The sequence below is a fragment of the Sorex fumeus genome, unplaced genomic scaffold (genome assembly GCF_029834395.1).
Source record: "Sorex fumeus unplaced genomic scaffold, SorFum_2.1 ptg000007l, whole genome shotgun sequence".
Taxonomy (NCBI): Eukaryota; Metazoa; Chordata; class Mammalia; order Eulipotyphla; family Soricidae; genus Sorex; species Sorex fumeus.
This window is the reverse complement of record NW_026606064.1, coordinates 24,422,586-24,440,035: the sequence shown is the minus strand read 5'-3', so window position 1 is coordinate 24,440,035 and position 17,450 is coordinate 24,422,586. Positions and strand designations below refer to the sequence as shown.

Here is a 17,450-nt window from a genome sequence, read left to right as displayed (position 1 = left end):
TAACGAGTGGTCTCTACCCATCTAAACTATCAAGACTCTTAGGTCTAATCAATCTATCATGAATCAATACTGAATTCTTCAGTTGCATCCTTAGAGTACACAGTTGATGGTTAAGGATCAGAACTTTTGTTTACATTCTGGAATGAGTTTCTATGCTTTCCACTGTACTATGAAACCTATTAAAAAATTTAACATTTAAAATATGGAAATGATGATAATCAATATTATCCAGTATTTGAGTCTCATCTTCACCCTACTACTTTTTGGTAGTACTATGCTAAAAATGATGGCTAATAGCATCTATCATGTAAAACTAAAGACCAGCTTGCTCTTATAATCATATGACAAAATCTAGATCTAATAACCAGACACCTAAAATTGAAACACTTTATGGAAAGCACAAATCGTCCCTGAAATTTTCCCCACCTAAATTATGATATTCAAAGTCATAGAACTTTACATAGTCTTTAAAGTATACAAAGTATCTTACAAAGTATTTTGTTAGTCAATAATACTATTTTTAATTTCATATGCTGAACCTTATGCTATAGCAAGTCATACGCACAAAGGAAGAATTTCAGACTTTGATTTGAGGGCATTTTTATACATGATTGGTTTTACTGTCACAATCCATAGTCTTTCACTGAGAGGGGATTTCATGTGACATCAGAAATCAACCAACCATACAATTGATGATGTCATTTGCATTCTAAAGGATTATTGGTTACAGTCTTGGAAGTTTTATATCCTGTGAATTCTCCATTATTTCACAAAACATCTCCATTACTTTTGCTATTTTTGTTTATTTGGTAATGCATATAAAATGTAATTGCACCAACTTTAACCTTAAAAAATTTCAAACTATGTAATAATATGCCCTGCAAACATATTTAAAGACAGGAAAAATTGCATCAGGAATATTTCATTGACATTTCGATAAAGGTTCCATCCAATTTTATTAGAATTTTATGTTACTTTACATATTGATAAGACCTTTTCTGCCCAAAGTGCTATATTTTGTTCTCATTAATTATGATAACAGGTTACCTTAAAGATTACTTTACAAATGAAATAATTCACATATCAAAATTGCTAGTAATTTCAATATTCTTTATTTATTTTGCATTTTATATATAAATATATATATTTTCCAAATCACAGATGGTGTTAAAGGAAAAAATGTTCTTTAAAATTCTTCATCATGAATCTTTTTTTCCCCCTGCAAATCCTTTTTTCCCCTCCTCTCTCCACAAAGGCTATGTGAATAGGGGTAAAAGAAGACAAAACTTGACCTTCTGTGATCCCAGCATTAATGGGTCTGTTCATAATTCAATCTATGTGTGTGTGGGAGCATCCATGTGGAAACATAGAGGGCTTCGAGACATAAAGCCTTTCCCTTTAAACATTATCTGACCCTATCAGTCCCATTCACAAAAGAAGGCTTACGTATGCATATGTTGGAAAAAAAAGCACCATCTCATTGTGCAACAGAAAGCCTACACATTCTACTTTTCATTCTCCGTGGAAATGCAGCACGGAAGTGACACTTGTACAGAATTCGAGAGAGTGACAAATGAGCAGAAGGTAGCAAAAAAAATTCAATTAAGTATTCTGATGAGAAAACAAACCCAACTTCTGAAAGAATGCAAATGCACACCTGTCTATGAACATACTCACTGGGTGCTGCTTAACAGGTAAGGTAGTGGGGCCATGTTTTACATTCATACTTGAATATAATAAAATTACCAAAATTATTTGGAGCCAATAGAAATTATTGTCATTTGTAATCAATCTAAAATGGATTTATACTAGATAGACTTTCAGAACTGTAGACTCTGAATACTGTGGTTTTGCTATTATGAATGATTGTGAAATTCTTTATTTTTTCATAATGATAGCTGTTGGCCTGAATACCATGTAGCCTTGAGTGCACCTAAGCTAGTAAGGAGGACTCCTGAACACTCTGCACTAAATTGTATGGCAATTTGACACCTGATATCAGCACAGAGAGTGTCAGCCTCTATGACAAGAGTATCATCCTTTTTTCTGTAGTTAATGATTTATTAATTCTTCCAATTTATAATACATTCCTCAATGAACAGTCTTTGTTTTAATAAAGTCTGTACATTTCTGTCCTACCAAAAAATTTAACACACACATAATAAACAATAATGAACTCTCAACTCTATATTTTATTTTTCCTGGTTTCTTTATCAAGTAACCAAAGAAGAGAGTATCCCACTTCATTCATGCTAGGAGACCCTGTTAGGGGGGGTCTGACTGGGGCAATGACACCTTAAAAGGAATACTAGTTGAGATAAAGATGACAGCAAGCCAACTTCACACACAGCACTCACCGAATCTCAAAACCAGGAAAGTACTTAATTCAGCACCAAGAAACTTTCTAAATAAAACCATTATTAAGAAGAATCGGGAAGATGAATATTTTAAGGCTCCTGAAATCTTTTGTTTGTTCCAGACACAAAAAGGAGTATAGTATTCTTCTGATTAATAACTAAGTTATTAACCAGAACTTGATGAGCAAATAACTTTTAAAAAAAAGTCATGAGTACCTGTGAGCCAAGTTATCTCTTGATTTGGAACAATAAACTATAGTGTAACTGCCAGGAAAAAAATGTTTAATACCTCTTTTATCCCTACCACTTCAGATGCTCCCCATTTTTATAGTGTCTTAGAACCCTTCTGAGATGGAAATGAAGTGGGATAGCATTCATCCTAGCATGAATGAAGTAGGATACTCTTAATAATGGTATTTTTGGAATGACTTATTCACTTCTAGAAGTTCTTATTATCTTGCTTTTAAGTCTATTCAAGAATCAAACATGACTGTTCACTCACAGGCAAAGGAGAAGTTAAACATAAAAACTTCAAAAAACACTTCTAATTCAGGGGTAAAAGGGCTATGTTTTTAACTAAAAGTACAATATCACTTCTGCATTTTAAAGGCAGCAGTGAAGATAAACCTATCATAAACTTCTAGCTACATAAATATAATTGATCGACAGTCCCAGCTACTGTGCTCAGAAATCCATACTTGGTTGACTGGCACCAATGGCTAAATATTCTAAGGCATGTCCATCCCAGAGACTCTCATAACTTCTCCAGTGATCTACTTTGGCCCTACTACCAAAAGATTTGCCAAACTTTTCTGAGGTTACAGTGCAGTCAATGATGTTTCCACAATCTTCCTCTCTTATGTTCCAGCCTGCACTTTAACTTTGAGTAACTTTCCCATTTTCTCTCACACAAATGTCTTCTAATAAAATCACTACATATTCAATCCTATATTGGCATGTACTTCTCAGAGAATCTGAAACCAACAATAATAAATTATATGCAGATCTCCAGAAAACCATTTCCCAAAAGTTTGACCTTTTAAAATATATATCATGCCTCAAAGTAATTTTATGATGTTCATGCTTATTATTTTTGGTTTTTATATAAAATTATCTGTCATTGTCACGGTCCTCCTGTTGTTCATTGATATGCTTGAGCGAGCATATCATTGTGAGACTTGTTACTGTGTTTGGCATATCGAATACGTCACTGGTAGCTTGCCAGGCTTTGCCCTGCGGGCGAGATACTCTTGGTAGCTTGCTGGGCTCTCTGAGAGGGGCAGAGGAATCGAACTCGGGTCTGCCGTGTAGGCCGCATGAAAGGGAAACGCCCTACCTGCTGTGCTATTGCTCCAGCGACTGTGAAATTCTCGTCTCAGATTTTTATATATGCCAGGAAATGCAATGTTTGGAGTAAATAAAACAAAAGCAAATGTAAAAATTGGAGTGAAAAATCCACCTGTTAGTAAGCATAAGGATCATGATAAAAAAAGAAATACAAAAATTACATAATATGCACTCTTAGATTTATAGAGGAAAAATTTTGTTTTTGGTGTTGCTAATAAGATATACTTAAATTATTCTCATCATCTTCCTGATACAGAACAAATTTTTATATTGAAACCAATTTTAATAAGATATCAAAGACAAGTAATTTCAATATATAAAAGGTAAATATTTAATTTAACTATTTTATATGTAGTTTTAATAAGGTATTATTATATGTACTTTTAATTATACATATTAGATATTAATTTGAATTTACTAAAAAATTACCATTATCAACTTGCATACCAAATTCACTTTAAAGTATAAAACTACAATAGAACTACACAAAACTACAATAAAATATTTTTAATGAATAAAAACTTTTTTAAATTTTTAATTACTAGCTAATGGTTTCCCTTTTTACTCTTAAGTGTAATGAGTAAGAACTACAATCTAAATCTATATAATTATTTGTAGAATTTTTAGAAATTATTCAAGTTTCCAGTTTTATAAAATATTTCGTACTCATACTACCAATCAATGTTTACAATATAGTAATTCACATTGAATATATATATTCCAAATATTACTGTAATCTCCAATGTAAGACCAGAATTCACTCTGGAATATACCTGCTGTAAGATATATAATTGGCAAAAGAGATTCAGTCACACTGATAAAAAAAATATTAACCATCTTGAGTAAATTCTTTGCCAAAATGTCAAAAGAGAACTATATGAAAAGTTTGAATTTTAAATATTTATATCATTTTATTCTTTAAGTCACTTATAGATTTTATTTATTGACTGCAGTAAAAGGAAATCAGCAAATTCATCTTTTTTCTTCAGAAAGATTAAATGCTTTTGCATTCCAGAAAGCTACATGAAAATCATTTCCCCTTCTGTCTAACTCCAATTTTGTATTATTATTTCATTTATGGAATATGCTGTCAACTTCCCAGCATGAGCTTTGGAGAAAAGAAGGCTTGCTCTAACAGTTCTTCATTACAATATAGCCTACAGAATCTTATGATTAGCTTCACTTAGGCTTGACATTTGTAAGCTACAGGTTTTTTTTTTTCTTGATAAGAGATAACACTGTTGTCATTTCTAAAATTCAGAAGAATAATTCAAAAAATGAAAACAAGATTTAGGATTAATTCAAAGTTCAACAATACTAGGCTGTTTTAGAATTTCCAGAATCAAGTCATGTAGAAGCTTCTCAATTTAGGAAATGTATTAGAAAGCATTTATAAGTATTTTTAGAACATTATGTGATTTATTCTTTTAAATGTATAATTTTTTCAAAATGCATACATCCATAAAACGATTTCTGATTTTGACATATTGCTTTTCACTGTATTATAGTTACAGGTAGCCCATTATCAGAGCCAAACAAAATTTGCTAATTTTGTAATTAATATCACTTCATTTTTATAACAGAATTTGAAAAGTAAGTTTCTTACTTCATCTTGTGCCTTTTGGTGTTCCTTTGCTGTCATTGAGAGAATAAATTTTTCAGTAATTTTCTCTTTCTGTTCATTCACAACCAAGTTCAACTAGAAAATAAACAGATAAATGTCATGAAATAGGCACTTATTCACACCTACTGGCAACATTTATTCAAAGTGTTAATTTAGCATAATCATGAAAAGTGATTTTCACATTAATTTGACCCATATTTATGTGAAAACAAACTCAATTTAGATTAAATAAAAAGCTCTTTTTTATACTTAAAACATTTCAGAATCTAAATTTTTTAAATGTTTAAGTTTATTAAAATATAAATTAAGGGAGGTCTTTAATTTTAGACACTCAACAATGACCTCTGACATGCTCTATTTACAAAACTGATACAGGCCTCCAACTACTGTTGGTAACTCATGTTATAAAAATGTGACTATAGCCCCATTCTCTCTCTCTCTCTCTCTATATATATATATATATATACACGATGTATATATTATATGTAATATATAATATACATTATATATGATTTACACATAATATTTAAGATATATAATATATATTATATTCATTTGGTTTTGTTTTATGGGTGATGACTGATGGTGCTCAGAGGCTACTCATGGCTTGGCGTAGGTGAGGGACTGCTATAGGTAGTGCTTAGGGGACCATACAGTGCTGGAGCTTAAACCTGGGCCTCTTGCATACGAAGTTATGGATTTCAGCCCTTTGAGCTATTTCCCTTGCCCCATTTGATATTCCTTTATTAATAATTCACATAAAAACAAAATGAGTTTTTATTTTTTAAAAAATGAAAAATCTAAAATCACAGAATAATATTCATTCAATAGAGTGGTATTAAAAAGAAAAAAGAAAATCAGGGTTTTGATAAAAACTCTCTAATGAATACTTTTAAGTAATGGACTTGCTATGTTCTTTCTCTTTATTGAAGATTAAACTCGACTAATGAAAAATGACCATAGTTTGGATCTATACTAATGTTTTTGTCTTGAATAAACTCTCTAAATTATTTGGTAAATCATGTTTGAATTAACTTGAATCTTTAATCCATAGTCTGAACAAAGATTCTCTTCTAATCCTGGGGAAAGATGGGAGTGGGATCAATAAGAGGGCATGCGCAATCTAGCTACGAATATATTCTAGAAAAACTATGTAGGACACAGGAACACCTTATTCACCGTATATGCTACAGTTTAGTATATCAGAGTGCTCAAGTTTGGTTGATGGCAAATGATCCAGAAAAACTTTAGGTTATTATGATGATCATCCTAGTTAAGGAATAGGCAAGCATTTCTGTAAAGTGTCAGACAACAAATATTTCAGGCTTGGGTTGGGGAGACAGAATCTCTGGCAATAATAATTCTGCCCTTGCAGCATGAAAAAATACATAAGTGAGTGAGAATTGCTATCCGGCAATTTGGAAAAAAAAGTGATAGGCTAATTGTGGATAGCAAGTAGTGGTTTTCAAACCTCTGTTCTAGACTTAAAGCCACTGCTCTATTTATTTTTTTATATAGATAGGATAATTTCTTTTTTATAAAAAGTTTTTATTAGTGAAACACGTTGAGGTACAGTTGTAGACTTACAAATTTTTGTGCTTGGGTTTCAGTTATACAATAATCGAGTACCCATCCCTCCACCAGTGTTTCTGATAAATAAAATTATCCCATGAGATTGTCCCTAGGATCAGTTTCCCCAAGAAATATTCGTAAATATTATAAAGATAAAATACTAGATTCAACTTGCACGTGCAGAAGCCTATCTGAAAATCTGACATGCTTAAGTCTCTGTGAGGATTTCTTAATTGGAGGAGTCAAAAAGAGAGAGGTATGGAGATAGATATAGAGGACAGGAGCTGGATAATATACACCGTGTTCATCTCTTTAGTACCAAATTAATTTTCAAATGCAAAACCACTCTGATCAGATTTTTTTTGAAGGGAAACAAAATAAAAACAGTTACAAAACTCTGTTGACACAGCGGTAAGTCAGATTCTAATGAGATCTCCCAGGGCATGACATTTTAAAATGCTTCCAAGTACCTCTTTTAAAGGTAGGAATTCTTTACTTTTGAAAGCACCACAGTTGGAAAAAAAATACTTTGATTTTAATATTCAACTTCTAAAGAAGCACTACACTAATCTACATAAATGGAAGAAAACATATCAACATCACTGAAAAGCAACATATGCATAGTTTATAATAGGAAATCGGTGAGAAATGGAGCAATAGTTAACAAAAAATAAAGATACATGTGTCTTCACTGAAAATATACTAGCTATTAAAACAAAAGGTAATTATATTGTATAATGTTTAAGGTAGTCACCGAGAGAAAGTTACTGAGAATAAGTTAAATGAAGAAAATGTACCTTCACCCTGACTTATTTCCATTGTATAGTACTAATGTCATCTCACCCCCCAAGTCACACAGCATGATAACAGTAGTAGGATTCTTAACTCCTGTCATGAGAACAAACTGTTTCTTCACTGAGAAAATTAGGTGCTTTTGATTTACTGTTCCAATCTAAAGTATATTAAGTCACTTTCTTGTTTTGTGTTTTGGGCCACACCTGGCAGTGCTCAGGGCTTACTCCTGGCTCACTACTCAGGGATCACTCCTGGCAGGACTTAGGGAACCATAATAGGGGTGCCAGGGATTGAACACAGTTGGCAAGCACCCTACCTTCTGTACTAACACTCTGGACCCTATTCTGTCATTTTTGTGAGTAGGTTTAACTTATTTTTTCAATGTAAAAAAAATATAAAATTCAAATTAAAAGTCAAAATAAACAGAAAGTACCAATGGAAACTTAAATCATTAACAGGAAACAAAATCACCATCTTCTGAATATAGTTGTACTTTTGAAATGTGTGGAAATACTGCCAAAAATACGTTATACACATCACAATTTAGCAAGTCGAATAGGAAGGTATAACTCACTGTTTTTGACAGTCCCTACTAATAAGATTTTTGTTTGTATTGGGTCATACCTAAAGGAGCTGGGGCCACTCTCTGCTCAGTTCTTGGTGATCACTCCTGGCAGTGGTCAAGTGACAATGTGACACCAGAGCCCTTGAGTTATTTTTTCCAGTCCCCACTGCTAAGGTTTTAAAACATCTAATATTATCTGTCCAAAATCAGGTTAAATATTTTGATTTAAAAAATACATTAAAGTTGGGCTCATTCAATATAATGTAACCCAGAACAAAGCAATCAGAAAATCCAGGACCCTGGGATCACTCAGTGTCAAAGCATCTACCTCAAAAGCATGAGGCCTCAAATTGGACTTGAGGATCCCCAATGTACTAAGTGCAATTCCGTGGCACTACCTCTTGGGATTTCTGGCACAGAATGAAGTGTGTGAGTGCTTTCTGGTACTCCAAACCAGGGGTGTGCCACCATCACAACTGAGAAAAATAAAGTGTGCAACTCCCAGCGAGTGCTATTACCAATGAGTGTACAAGGAACACAATCAAGTATGTGTCCTCTATTGAGCACTTCACTCACAACATTGGAGAACATCACTACTGAGAGTGTGACGCCCCCTCCCCCAGGGAGAATGCATACAAATACCACAACCATGCCTGCAGCCATCACAGCAACACTAACAAAAGGGAAGTGGAATAAAAGTTTTGTCTGTTTGTTTGAAAGCCTCCAAAAATGCTCTCTCAGAGGTCCAGGGCTCCACTGGTGACCCTCAGCCAACCAGGCTAGTGGTTCAATGCAAGAGTCTGCCCAAGGCTGCAGTGCTGCTCAGGGGATTACTGTGGCCACCCTCGCAGTGCAAGATAGGGGAGTGGGGGACAATATGTGCCAGGGATCAAATAGGAGTCACCTGCATACAAGGCATATGTTTTAACCTCTGTACTATCTCTCCAGCACTAGATTTTTAAAAATAAACCCATGAGACAGCAGAAATAGAAGTAGCAAGAAACAGAATGGCTCGGTTACAAGGAAAATGGATACAAATCATTTAAAAGGAAAAGATCTGGTTTACTGAAAAAAAAAAAGAAGAATATTAAAAAGTATATGTTCAACTCAAAAAAAGAACTTTTCAGGAGTTAAGAAGCATATCTGAAACAAGACTCCAATCAAATGATTTTTAGTGGTTGTTGCCTTTCACATTATATCTATTTTACATAAAACTATTAAGGCTACCCTGTAGGCAGTACACATCTCTAAAGCATCCTCAAAGGTTGCTATTTAGATATGTGTGATAAAATAGGGAATACATGGCCTAGTGTGATAATAGACAGCATTCTGATTTCTGACAAATTCCACAAACATTTGGCCACTTCAGCAAGCTCAACTCTGGATGTTCTGGAGAAGAAAACAGGCTCTGGATCTCCTCCAGGAGAAATGCAGATGGGCCCACAGTGATCTCATTTTATGCGTGTCATTAGCTGCTTGTGGACTTTCTTTTCTTGTTTTTTATACTTTCCCACAAATATTTTAAGTGTATTCTAAAATTCACAAAGACTACTTTTGTAAACTTTAACATCACAGAGAGATAAAACCCATTTTATAGATGAAAATACTCTAAAGTGACCTTAAGTTTAATTATTTCTGTCTTTGAAAAGGTATAGTATAGTAATATTACAAGCTTGTATGCTTTGTTAGTCTACCTAATTTATATTGATATTTCAAAAAGGTATTAACCTCACAGGGATGAGCGCATAAGTTTAACCAAACTAGTCACTGTTTGAAATCATGAATGTGCATGCCATTAATTCTATTTTCAGGAAAAAAGCTAATAATTCAAATCTATAGTATATGATATGTCCTATAAAAATGTCCTTAATAAATCAAGATACTCCAAGAGAAGAACTGAAATTATCTTTATATTAAAATCTGTTACTATAAATATTGATCGATTAATAAAGTATTTGATCCATATTTTACATGCAGATCAATATAGGTAATAAGCTTAGCATAAACAACAGGACAATCAGCCTTCATAGATATTGACAAGTATTCCAATGGCCCGTAAATATACAAAGGACTGGGACAAATTACTTATTTATATATACAAAACATGGTTATAAAAGCCAGCTGCAGGTATTTTTTGGGAAAGTGCATTTTAATAAGGTCCTATTCAGCGAGGGAACAAATGGGGAAGAAGTAGTTTGCACTACAGAGTTGAGCGCGAGAGCTTTCTCTTTTTCTAACCACAAAATCAATCATTTGTCCAGACTGTGGGAGTCAGAGTTAGTTACTGAAAAGATCTCCGTATATAAACAAGTCAATAACTCATTGTGTGTTATTGTCGAGCTGAAGAAGTCGGCTTTCAAAAAGCTGCCCCTGCTTCTCTCAGAATGAATGTCACTGTATTCAGGGGCTGGGAGAGAGTCCTTTGTTTCCAGCCATTGCTGGCTGCCATTTATGTATGGGAACAGGAGGTGGCTGCGAAGAGAGTGAGGAAAGTCACTACTTGGTATCCTGGATGTCCAGGAAAAACTGCATTTTGTCACCCTAAATAACTTGTGTCTGGAAATACATTAATGAAATTGGTAAAGGGTAGTCACACACCAAAATTGGTAAAGAATTTAAATGAAAATGTGACTGCATCACTTTAAATCGATGGCTTATATTTTTGGTTCCTTACCTGTCAATGAAGATAAAATCAAAGTACAGGCGATGGTTTGAAAAGCTCAGATACACAAGGAAAAGTGATGAACAGGTATATATGTCAAATAAATATAATCTGTTCTTGCCATAAGTATTTAAAATAATTCTTGGGGCTCTCAAATACAAATAAGATTTTCTAAGTGCACGTGTGTATGTGTGCATCTGAAATTCTTTAATATTTTCTGATAAATTTTTTTTCAACTATTATGACTTAAAAACTAATTACTTTAACTGAATCTAAACTTCATAAGATATGCTTATTATCAAACACTTATTTTAATAGTTATTATACGCAAATAATTATTACACAGAATCAAACTTGGAACTGTGAAGGCACAACGAGCCAGGTTTCAAAGTTTATAGGTAGATTGGGCAATTTAAAACCACGTGTACTTTTTAAGTAAATGATCGTAATTTTGTTGTTGTTTTGGTCTTCAAAATATTTAAAACAAAAGCTTAAGCTCTTAAATAAAGCCGTAGCCATAGACTATAGCTTTTCTCTGGAAAAAGAAAGAGTTGGGAGCCAACTCTTTTGAGGGGAACTGATCCTGTTTCCCCTCAAAATTTAGGAAAATACAGTGTTAGATAAATGAAACTCTACATCCAATAGCTGTTTTACATTTTCTAGATACAAATAGATAATAGAAAAGTATAGACAGGTTGGTTGAAGAAACAAGTAAACTACACAACAGAAAGCAAGAAATAATACATGTGTAAACTAGACAATATTGGTTAAATGAGGTGTAAACTTTATAATCTACAAAGAAAAAGGTTCAAAATATTATTGAGAGATACTGGGATTGTGGTAAGGTATAGAGAAAACCTTAAGCACTGGTGGGTGTGATCTTCACAAATACAAACGACTCACTGAGAATTCTGGCTCTGAAAAAATTAGTTCTGAGACATTGGGTAACAGAGATATTAAGAATTATAGGCCTTCCTAAGCTCAAGAATCTTCTTCTCCTATCCTTGCTATTCTTTGAAAGAAAAAAAATACAAAACTAGGGCCAGGGAGATAATGCAGAGGTAAAGGCAGTTGCCTTGCTTGAACTGGGTTTATTTCAGGATTGCACTGGGCTTGCCCTAAGCAGACAATGAGGACTAAGCCCTGAGCATAGCTGGGTGCGGTCAAACCCCCACTTGGCCAACACCAAATAAACCTGCTTTATTATAGTAATTTATAATTTATAGCTGGTTGATAACTGTTTAAGGCCAATTTATAAGACAAACCTCATAAAAACTATCATACAAAAACTTTACAATCATAAAAAAGTGTTTTATTGTCTAAAATAAACAAATAGAACTACATCAAATTAAAAAGTTTCTGCACAGCAAAATAAACTCAAGCTAAATTAAAAAACACAATGCTGAATGGAAGAAAATAGTTTTATACATACATCAGAAAAAGGCTAATATGCAAGATCTATATAACACTCATAAAGCTCAATAACAAAAAATCAAACAATCCTATCCAAAAATAGGAAGAGATGAACAGATACTTCCCTAAAGAAGACATACATATGGCTGATAAGAATATGAAAAATAATCATCATCACTTGTGATATAGGAAATTCAAATCAAAATAAAACAACAATAAGATAAATAAAATGAGATAAATAAAATAAAATTAAAATAAAACAACAATGAGAATGGCCTATATCAAAAAGTTTGTAAACTGCCTATGCTATCTGGGTTGTGGTGAAAAAAGAACCAACATTCTGTTTGTGGAAATGTTTTCTGGTCAGTTTCTGTAGAAAGTGATATGAAGGTCTCTCAAAAAAGTAGGAAAAGAATTCCCATAGAACCCAGCAATACAATTTCTTGGCATCTCCTCCCCAAATGTAAAACATTCTTAATTAAGAAAGATACATGCACTCCTATATTCACTGCAGTTCTTAGAACAATAGCTAAGATATGAAAACAACCCAACCTAAGGATGAATGGCTCAAGAACTTGTACTAAATATGCACAATGGAATATTATGCAACTAAAAAAAGGACAACATTATGCATTCTGCTGTAACATGGATGGAGTTAGAGAATATTATGCTGAGTCAAGTCATTCAGAAAAAAAAGACAAATACAGAATGTTCATTCTCATAGTGAGATTTAAAAATACACAGTAAGAAGTAAGAAAGCAATAAATGACCAAAAGCAATGGAACTGGAGAGGCGATCCATAGAACTGGGCTTGAAAAGAAAGGGACAAACTGACAAAGCTTTTTTTTTTCTACATTCTGTGGGGAAAGAAGTACTCAGTCCTGATCTTGTAGCCATATTATAAACTTTCTGCCTAGAACCTTCTGTCAAAACTAGGAAATCCACATACCCTAAATTTAACTCCGCTTAACCTCTCTAACAGCTCCCTAGCTCACTTCCTTTCTGTCACCATGCTGTTTAAGTGTCTGTGCTTCCCTAAGGGTGGGCTCTGACACCAGTGAGACCAATCAGCCTCTTTCTTAAGAGATAGAGTCATGAAAAAAATGAAAAAAACTTGCATACAGATATAAACATTTGGCGAGGCTATGCCACATTAATAGCACCTTGTAGAGACAGTTAGATCCAGATGTGTGGAGTTATATTCTAGACCTCTCTACATTCCCTTTCTTTGAACTCCAGGTGTTCTCAGTTGCATCCTATTAATCTGGGTTTTGCCTAAAATAAGATGGGACATTCCATTGACTGAAACTAATAAATCCTAGCAGGTATACTATTCATATCTTTATAGTAAATGCTACATGACTTGAGTATATAAGAGTATCTCTATTGCTAACAACTCAACTTATACAATTCAAATGTCTTAATTTTGCTCCAAGTTTAAAGCAGCCTTCCAGCATTATAATGTTAATGTTTTCAAAATTATTAGTATGTTTTTCTTTTTGGCCTTTCTAAGTACAATAATGCTCAACTGGCCAGGTCATCCCAAGGACTTGTCACAATAATACTGTTTCTGACATGTTTAATAGAATTGTGTAACAAGATAATATCTTTGCAAACAAAACTGCTACCTTTATGGAAGCTGTGCCTCTCAAGAAAAAACCTTCAACCCCCTCCAAGTTAGTGTATAAACAGCTAAAGGTAGGAATCTCAGCTCAAATTGCTTCATGAAAATTAGGGTAAGGATTTATGCTATCATGCATTTGTGGACAGAGACACAATACTGCAAGCAGCAAGGTCAAAGAAGGAAATTACATACAGAGGAAGATATAATATAGAAATAAAATAAAAACCTTTTCTAGAGGGAATATATGAAAAATTCTTGGTGGTAAGGAAAGTAGTCAGAATACATAAAGTTTGCATTCCCCGTCTCTAAGTATATAGCTTGGGGAAGAAGATAGATATCATCCTCCTGGTTAGTTGAAACAGTCCTTGGGAAGTGTAATCTTCTGCTCCTTCCTCATTTTATAAACACAGGGAAGAAGCTGTGTTCTACCTTTGTCCCCCAAATCAACAGGATGGCACAGAATAGGCAGGCACAGGGAATCCTGAGGTTCAGCATCAGTGGGTTTCGAGACATTGAAGTATTTGAGCTTTAGAATGAGAGATTTATCATAAGGGTTTTGACAGTGAGGAAAGATGCTCTAGAGTGAGTGCACCATGATGGACCACCAAAGCCAAGAGCAAATAGGTCTCAATTGAGCCCTATAATGTAAAAGTTCAAAGCGTCATTTCACTGGTAAAGAAGTGAACAGCACCCGGTCCAGACAAGGTCAGACCCAAACACCTGAAGAACCTGTCGTCAGTACTCATCAATACACTGGCTCAGCTCTTCACACACTACCTGTCTGAAAGCAAGTTCCATTCCAATGGAAAACCAGCAGGACTGTTCTACTGTACAAGAAGGGAGACATCCACGACATTGGCAACTATTGCCTGATCTGCCTGTTGTCTGTCATCTATAAGCTGTTCACTCAAGTCATCCTGGATAGTATTGGCAGAACACTAGGTGAAGGACAACCATGCGAGCAAGCCGGGTTCCACAAAGAATTCAGCATGATCGACCATATCCACACAGTAACCAAGCTCATTGAGGTTTCTCGGGAGTTCAAGATGTCGCTCGGTCTAACGTTCATTGATGTAAAGAAGGCCTTTGATTCTGTTGAGACTGAAGCGGTCATAGAAGCCCTAGCCAAACAGGGCATGCAAATTCAATACATCAGGATCCTCCGTGAGCTGTATTATGGATTCACTAGCAGGATCTCACCATTCTACATGGAAGTGATCATCCATGTCAAGAGAGGGGTTCGGCAGAGTGATACCATTTCACCAAAACTCTTCAGTGCCACCCTCGCAAACGTCATGTGACCACTGAAATGGGAAGGAATGGGAGTGAAGATAGATGGTCAGCAACTACACAACCTCCGCTTTGCTGATGACATCTTTCTAATAACACCAAACATTAGCCAAGCAGCACAAATGCTGGCCAACTTCAACTGTGAGTGTGGAAAGGTCGGACTACAGTTGAATCTCACAAAGACAATATTTATGAGAAACAGATGCATGTCAGATGTTCTATTTACTCTCAATGGAAGGAACATCTCCAAATGCAATAGTTATGTGTACCAAGGTCGAGAATTCAACATGATGAATGACCTGGCACCTGAGTTACGCAGGAAAAGAGAGCAGGTTGGAACAGCTTCTAGAGCATCGAATAAAAAGCTAAGAGGGCTCCGGACCCCCTCCGATGGGCAACCAGAGGATGCTCTGGGGAACAGCTGCCTGAGCACTGCCAGACTTCCCATCCACCTCTCTGAGCCTCTCCCTTCCAGGCGCATAGGGGGAGCCGGGCACCCAGCATGCACACCCCACTCGTTCTGCTGCCCCAACCCCTCCGCCGGGCAACCAGAGGACACTTTGAGAAAACATCTGCCCGAGCTCTGCCGGACTTCCCATCCACCTCTCCAGACTCCTCCGTTCCAGGTTCCTTGGATGGGCTGGGGGCATGGCCATTACAGGGGCATGGCCTCCCCAAAAGTCGGCCAGGCCTTCTCCGAGGCAGGCAGCTGCTCACGCAGCCGCAGTTATATTTCCCACTCCCAGCACGCTGGACTTTCATCCCAGCCTTTATCACCTAAATCTGTGGAAAAAATTCTGGCCACCTCAACTACAATACAATAATCCACTGGCCTACTCCAATTCTAACAAAGGACCAGTATGCAAGAAGCTGTACAAGCCCAGTATTAAAGAGCACCTACTCCAATGCTTCACTCGATACCCGTTATAAACCAAAGAATAATGCCTGACAGGAAGGTCAGACTCTAGAAAGGGAGAAGAGTGGCTACCATCGACCTACTTTACCCAGAATCCTTTCCCAAGATAAGAGGAAACAGTGACAGTGAATTCCAGGGTTCTACCTCTAGACAACCAAAACAACATGAAGAAACAGCGCAAATCTACACTACAAGGAGAAAACAAAGAAAAGAGTCCCGAATACCTAACCGGGGTTATCCACAAATATGTTCTCTCTGATAAAGAAATCTGAGATGAAATGCAGAGGATGTTCAAGGAAGTACTCAAAGAATCAATGGAGGAGATATCCAGAAAGCTAAAGGAAGAAATGAAAGAAACAGTAGAACGGAGAGTAGAGAAAATACAGGAAGAAATGAGAGCAGAAATAAAAAAGCTACAAAAAGAAGTGTCACAAATAAAGGATTCGGTAGACGAAATTAAAAACCTACTGCCCTCAGTAGTAGGATGAATAGAGCTGAAGACAGGATCAGTGAGCTTGAAGATGAGCAACAGAAATTGCATAGGGAACAACAATAGTAAAAGACCTCAAAATAGCTCTAAGGAGAATCAGAGACCTAGGGATGATGCCAAGAGAAACAACATTAGAATCATCAGAGTTCCAGAAGGACAGGGAGGCAACTCCAATAAAAAATCCACAGTCAAAGAAATCACTGCTGAAAATTTCCCAGAGTTAAAGAATGCAGACATACAGATCCAAAGAGCCGGAAGGGTGCCAGCTAAAAGAGACCCGAATAAAAACACTCCAAGGCATATCATAGTCAGAATGATGGATGCTGTGGACAGAGACACAATACTGCAAGCAGCAAGGTCAAAGAAGGAAATTACATACAGAGGAGCACCCCTTAGATTTACAGCAGACCTATCAGAGGAAACCCTCCAAGTCCAAAGACAACGGTGGGATATAGTGAAAAAACTCAATGAACTGAATGCCTCACCAAGAATACTTTATCCAGCTAAACTCTCACTCAAACTCAATGGAACAATATACCATTTTGTAGATAAACAACAGTTCAGGAACTTCATAGACTCAAAACCAAATCTAAAAGAAGGATTAAGGGGGCTCCTATAAGATAAGAAGGAAAACACTTATAAACACAACCAACCCCTACAGAAAGATGGCATAAAACCCCATCACAATACTCTCTCTCAATGTCAATGGTCTAAATGCACCAATCAAGAGACACAGAGTGGCAAAATAGATCCAGAAACTGAAACCAACATTCTGCTGTCTACAAGAAACTCATC

General features: G+C 35.5%; 1 protein-coding gene across 1 annotated transcript in view; it reads right to left on the bottom strand.

Annotated features, from left to right (window-relative positions):
* DCDC1 (doublecortin domain containing 1) overlaps positions 1–17,450 on the bottom strand; it is a 509,452-nt gene that overhangs the window by 259,046 nt on the left and 232,956 nt on the right. The window contains 1 exon segment of the mRNA XM_056135538.1: positions 5,311–5,403. Within this exon segment, the coding sequence (XP_055991513.1) occupies positions 5,311–5,403 (93 nt within the window).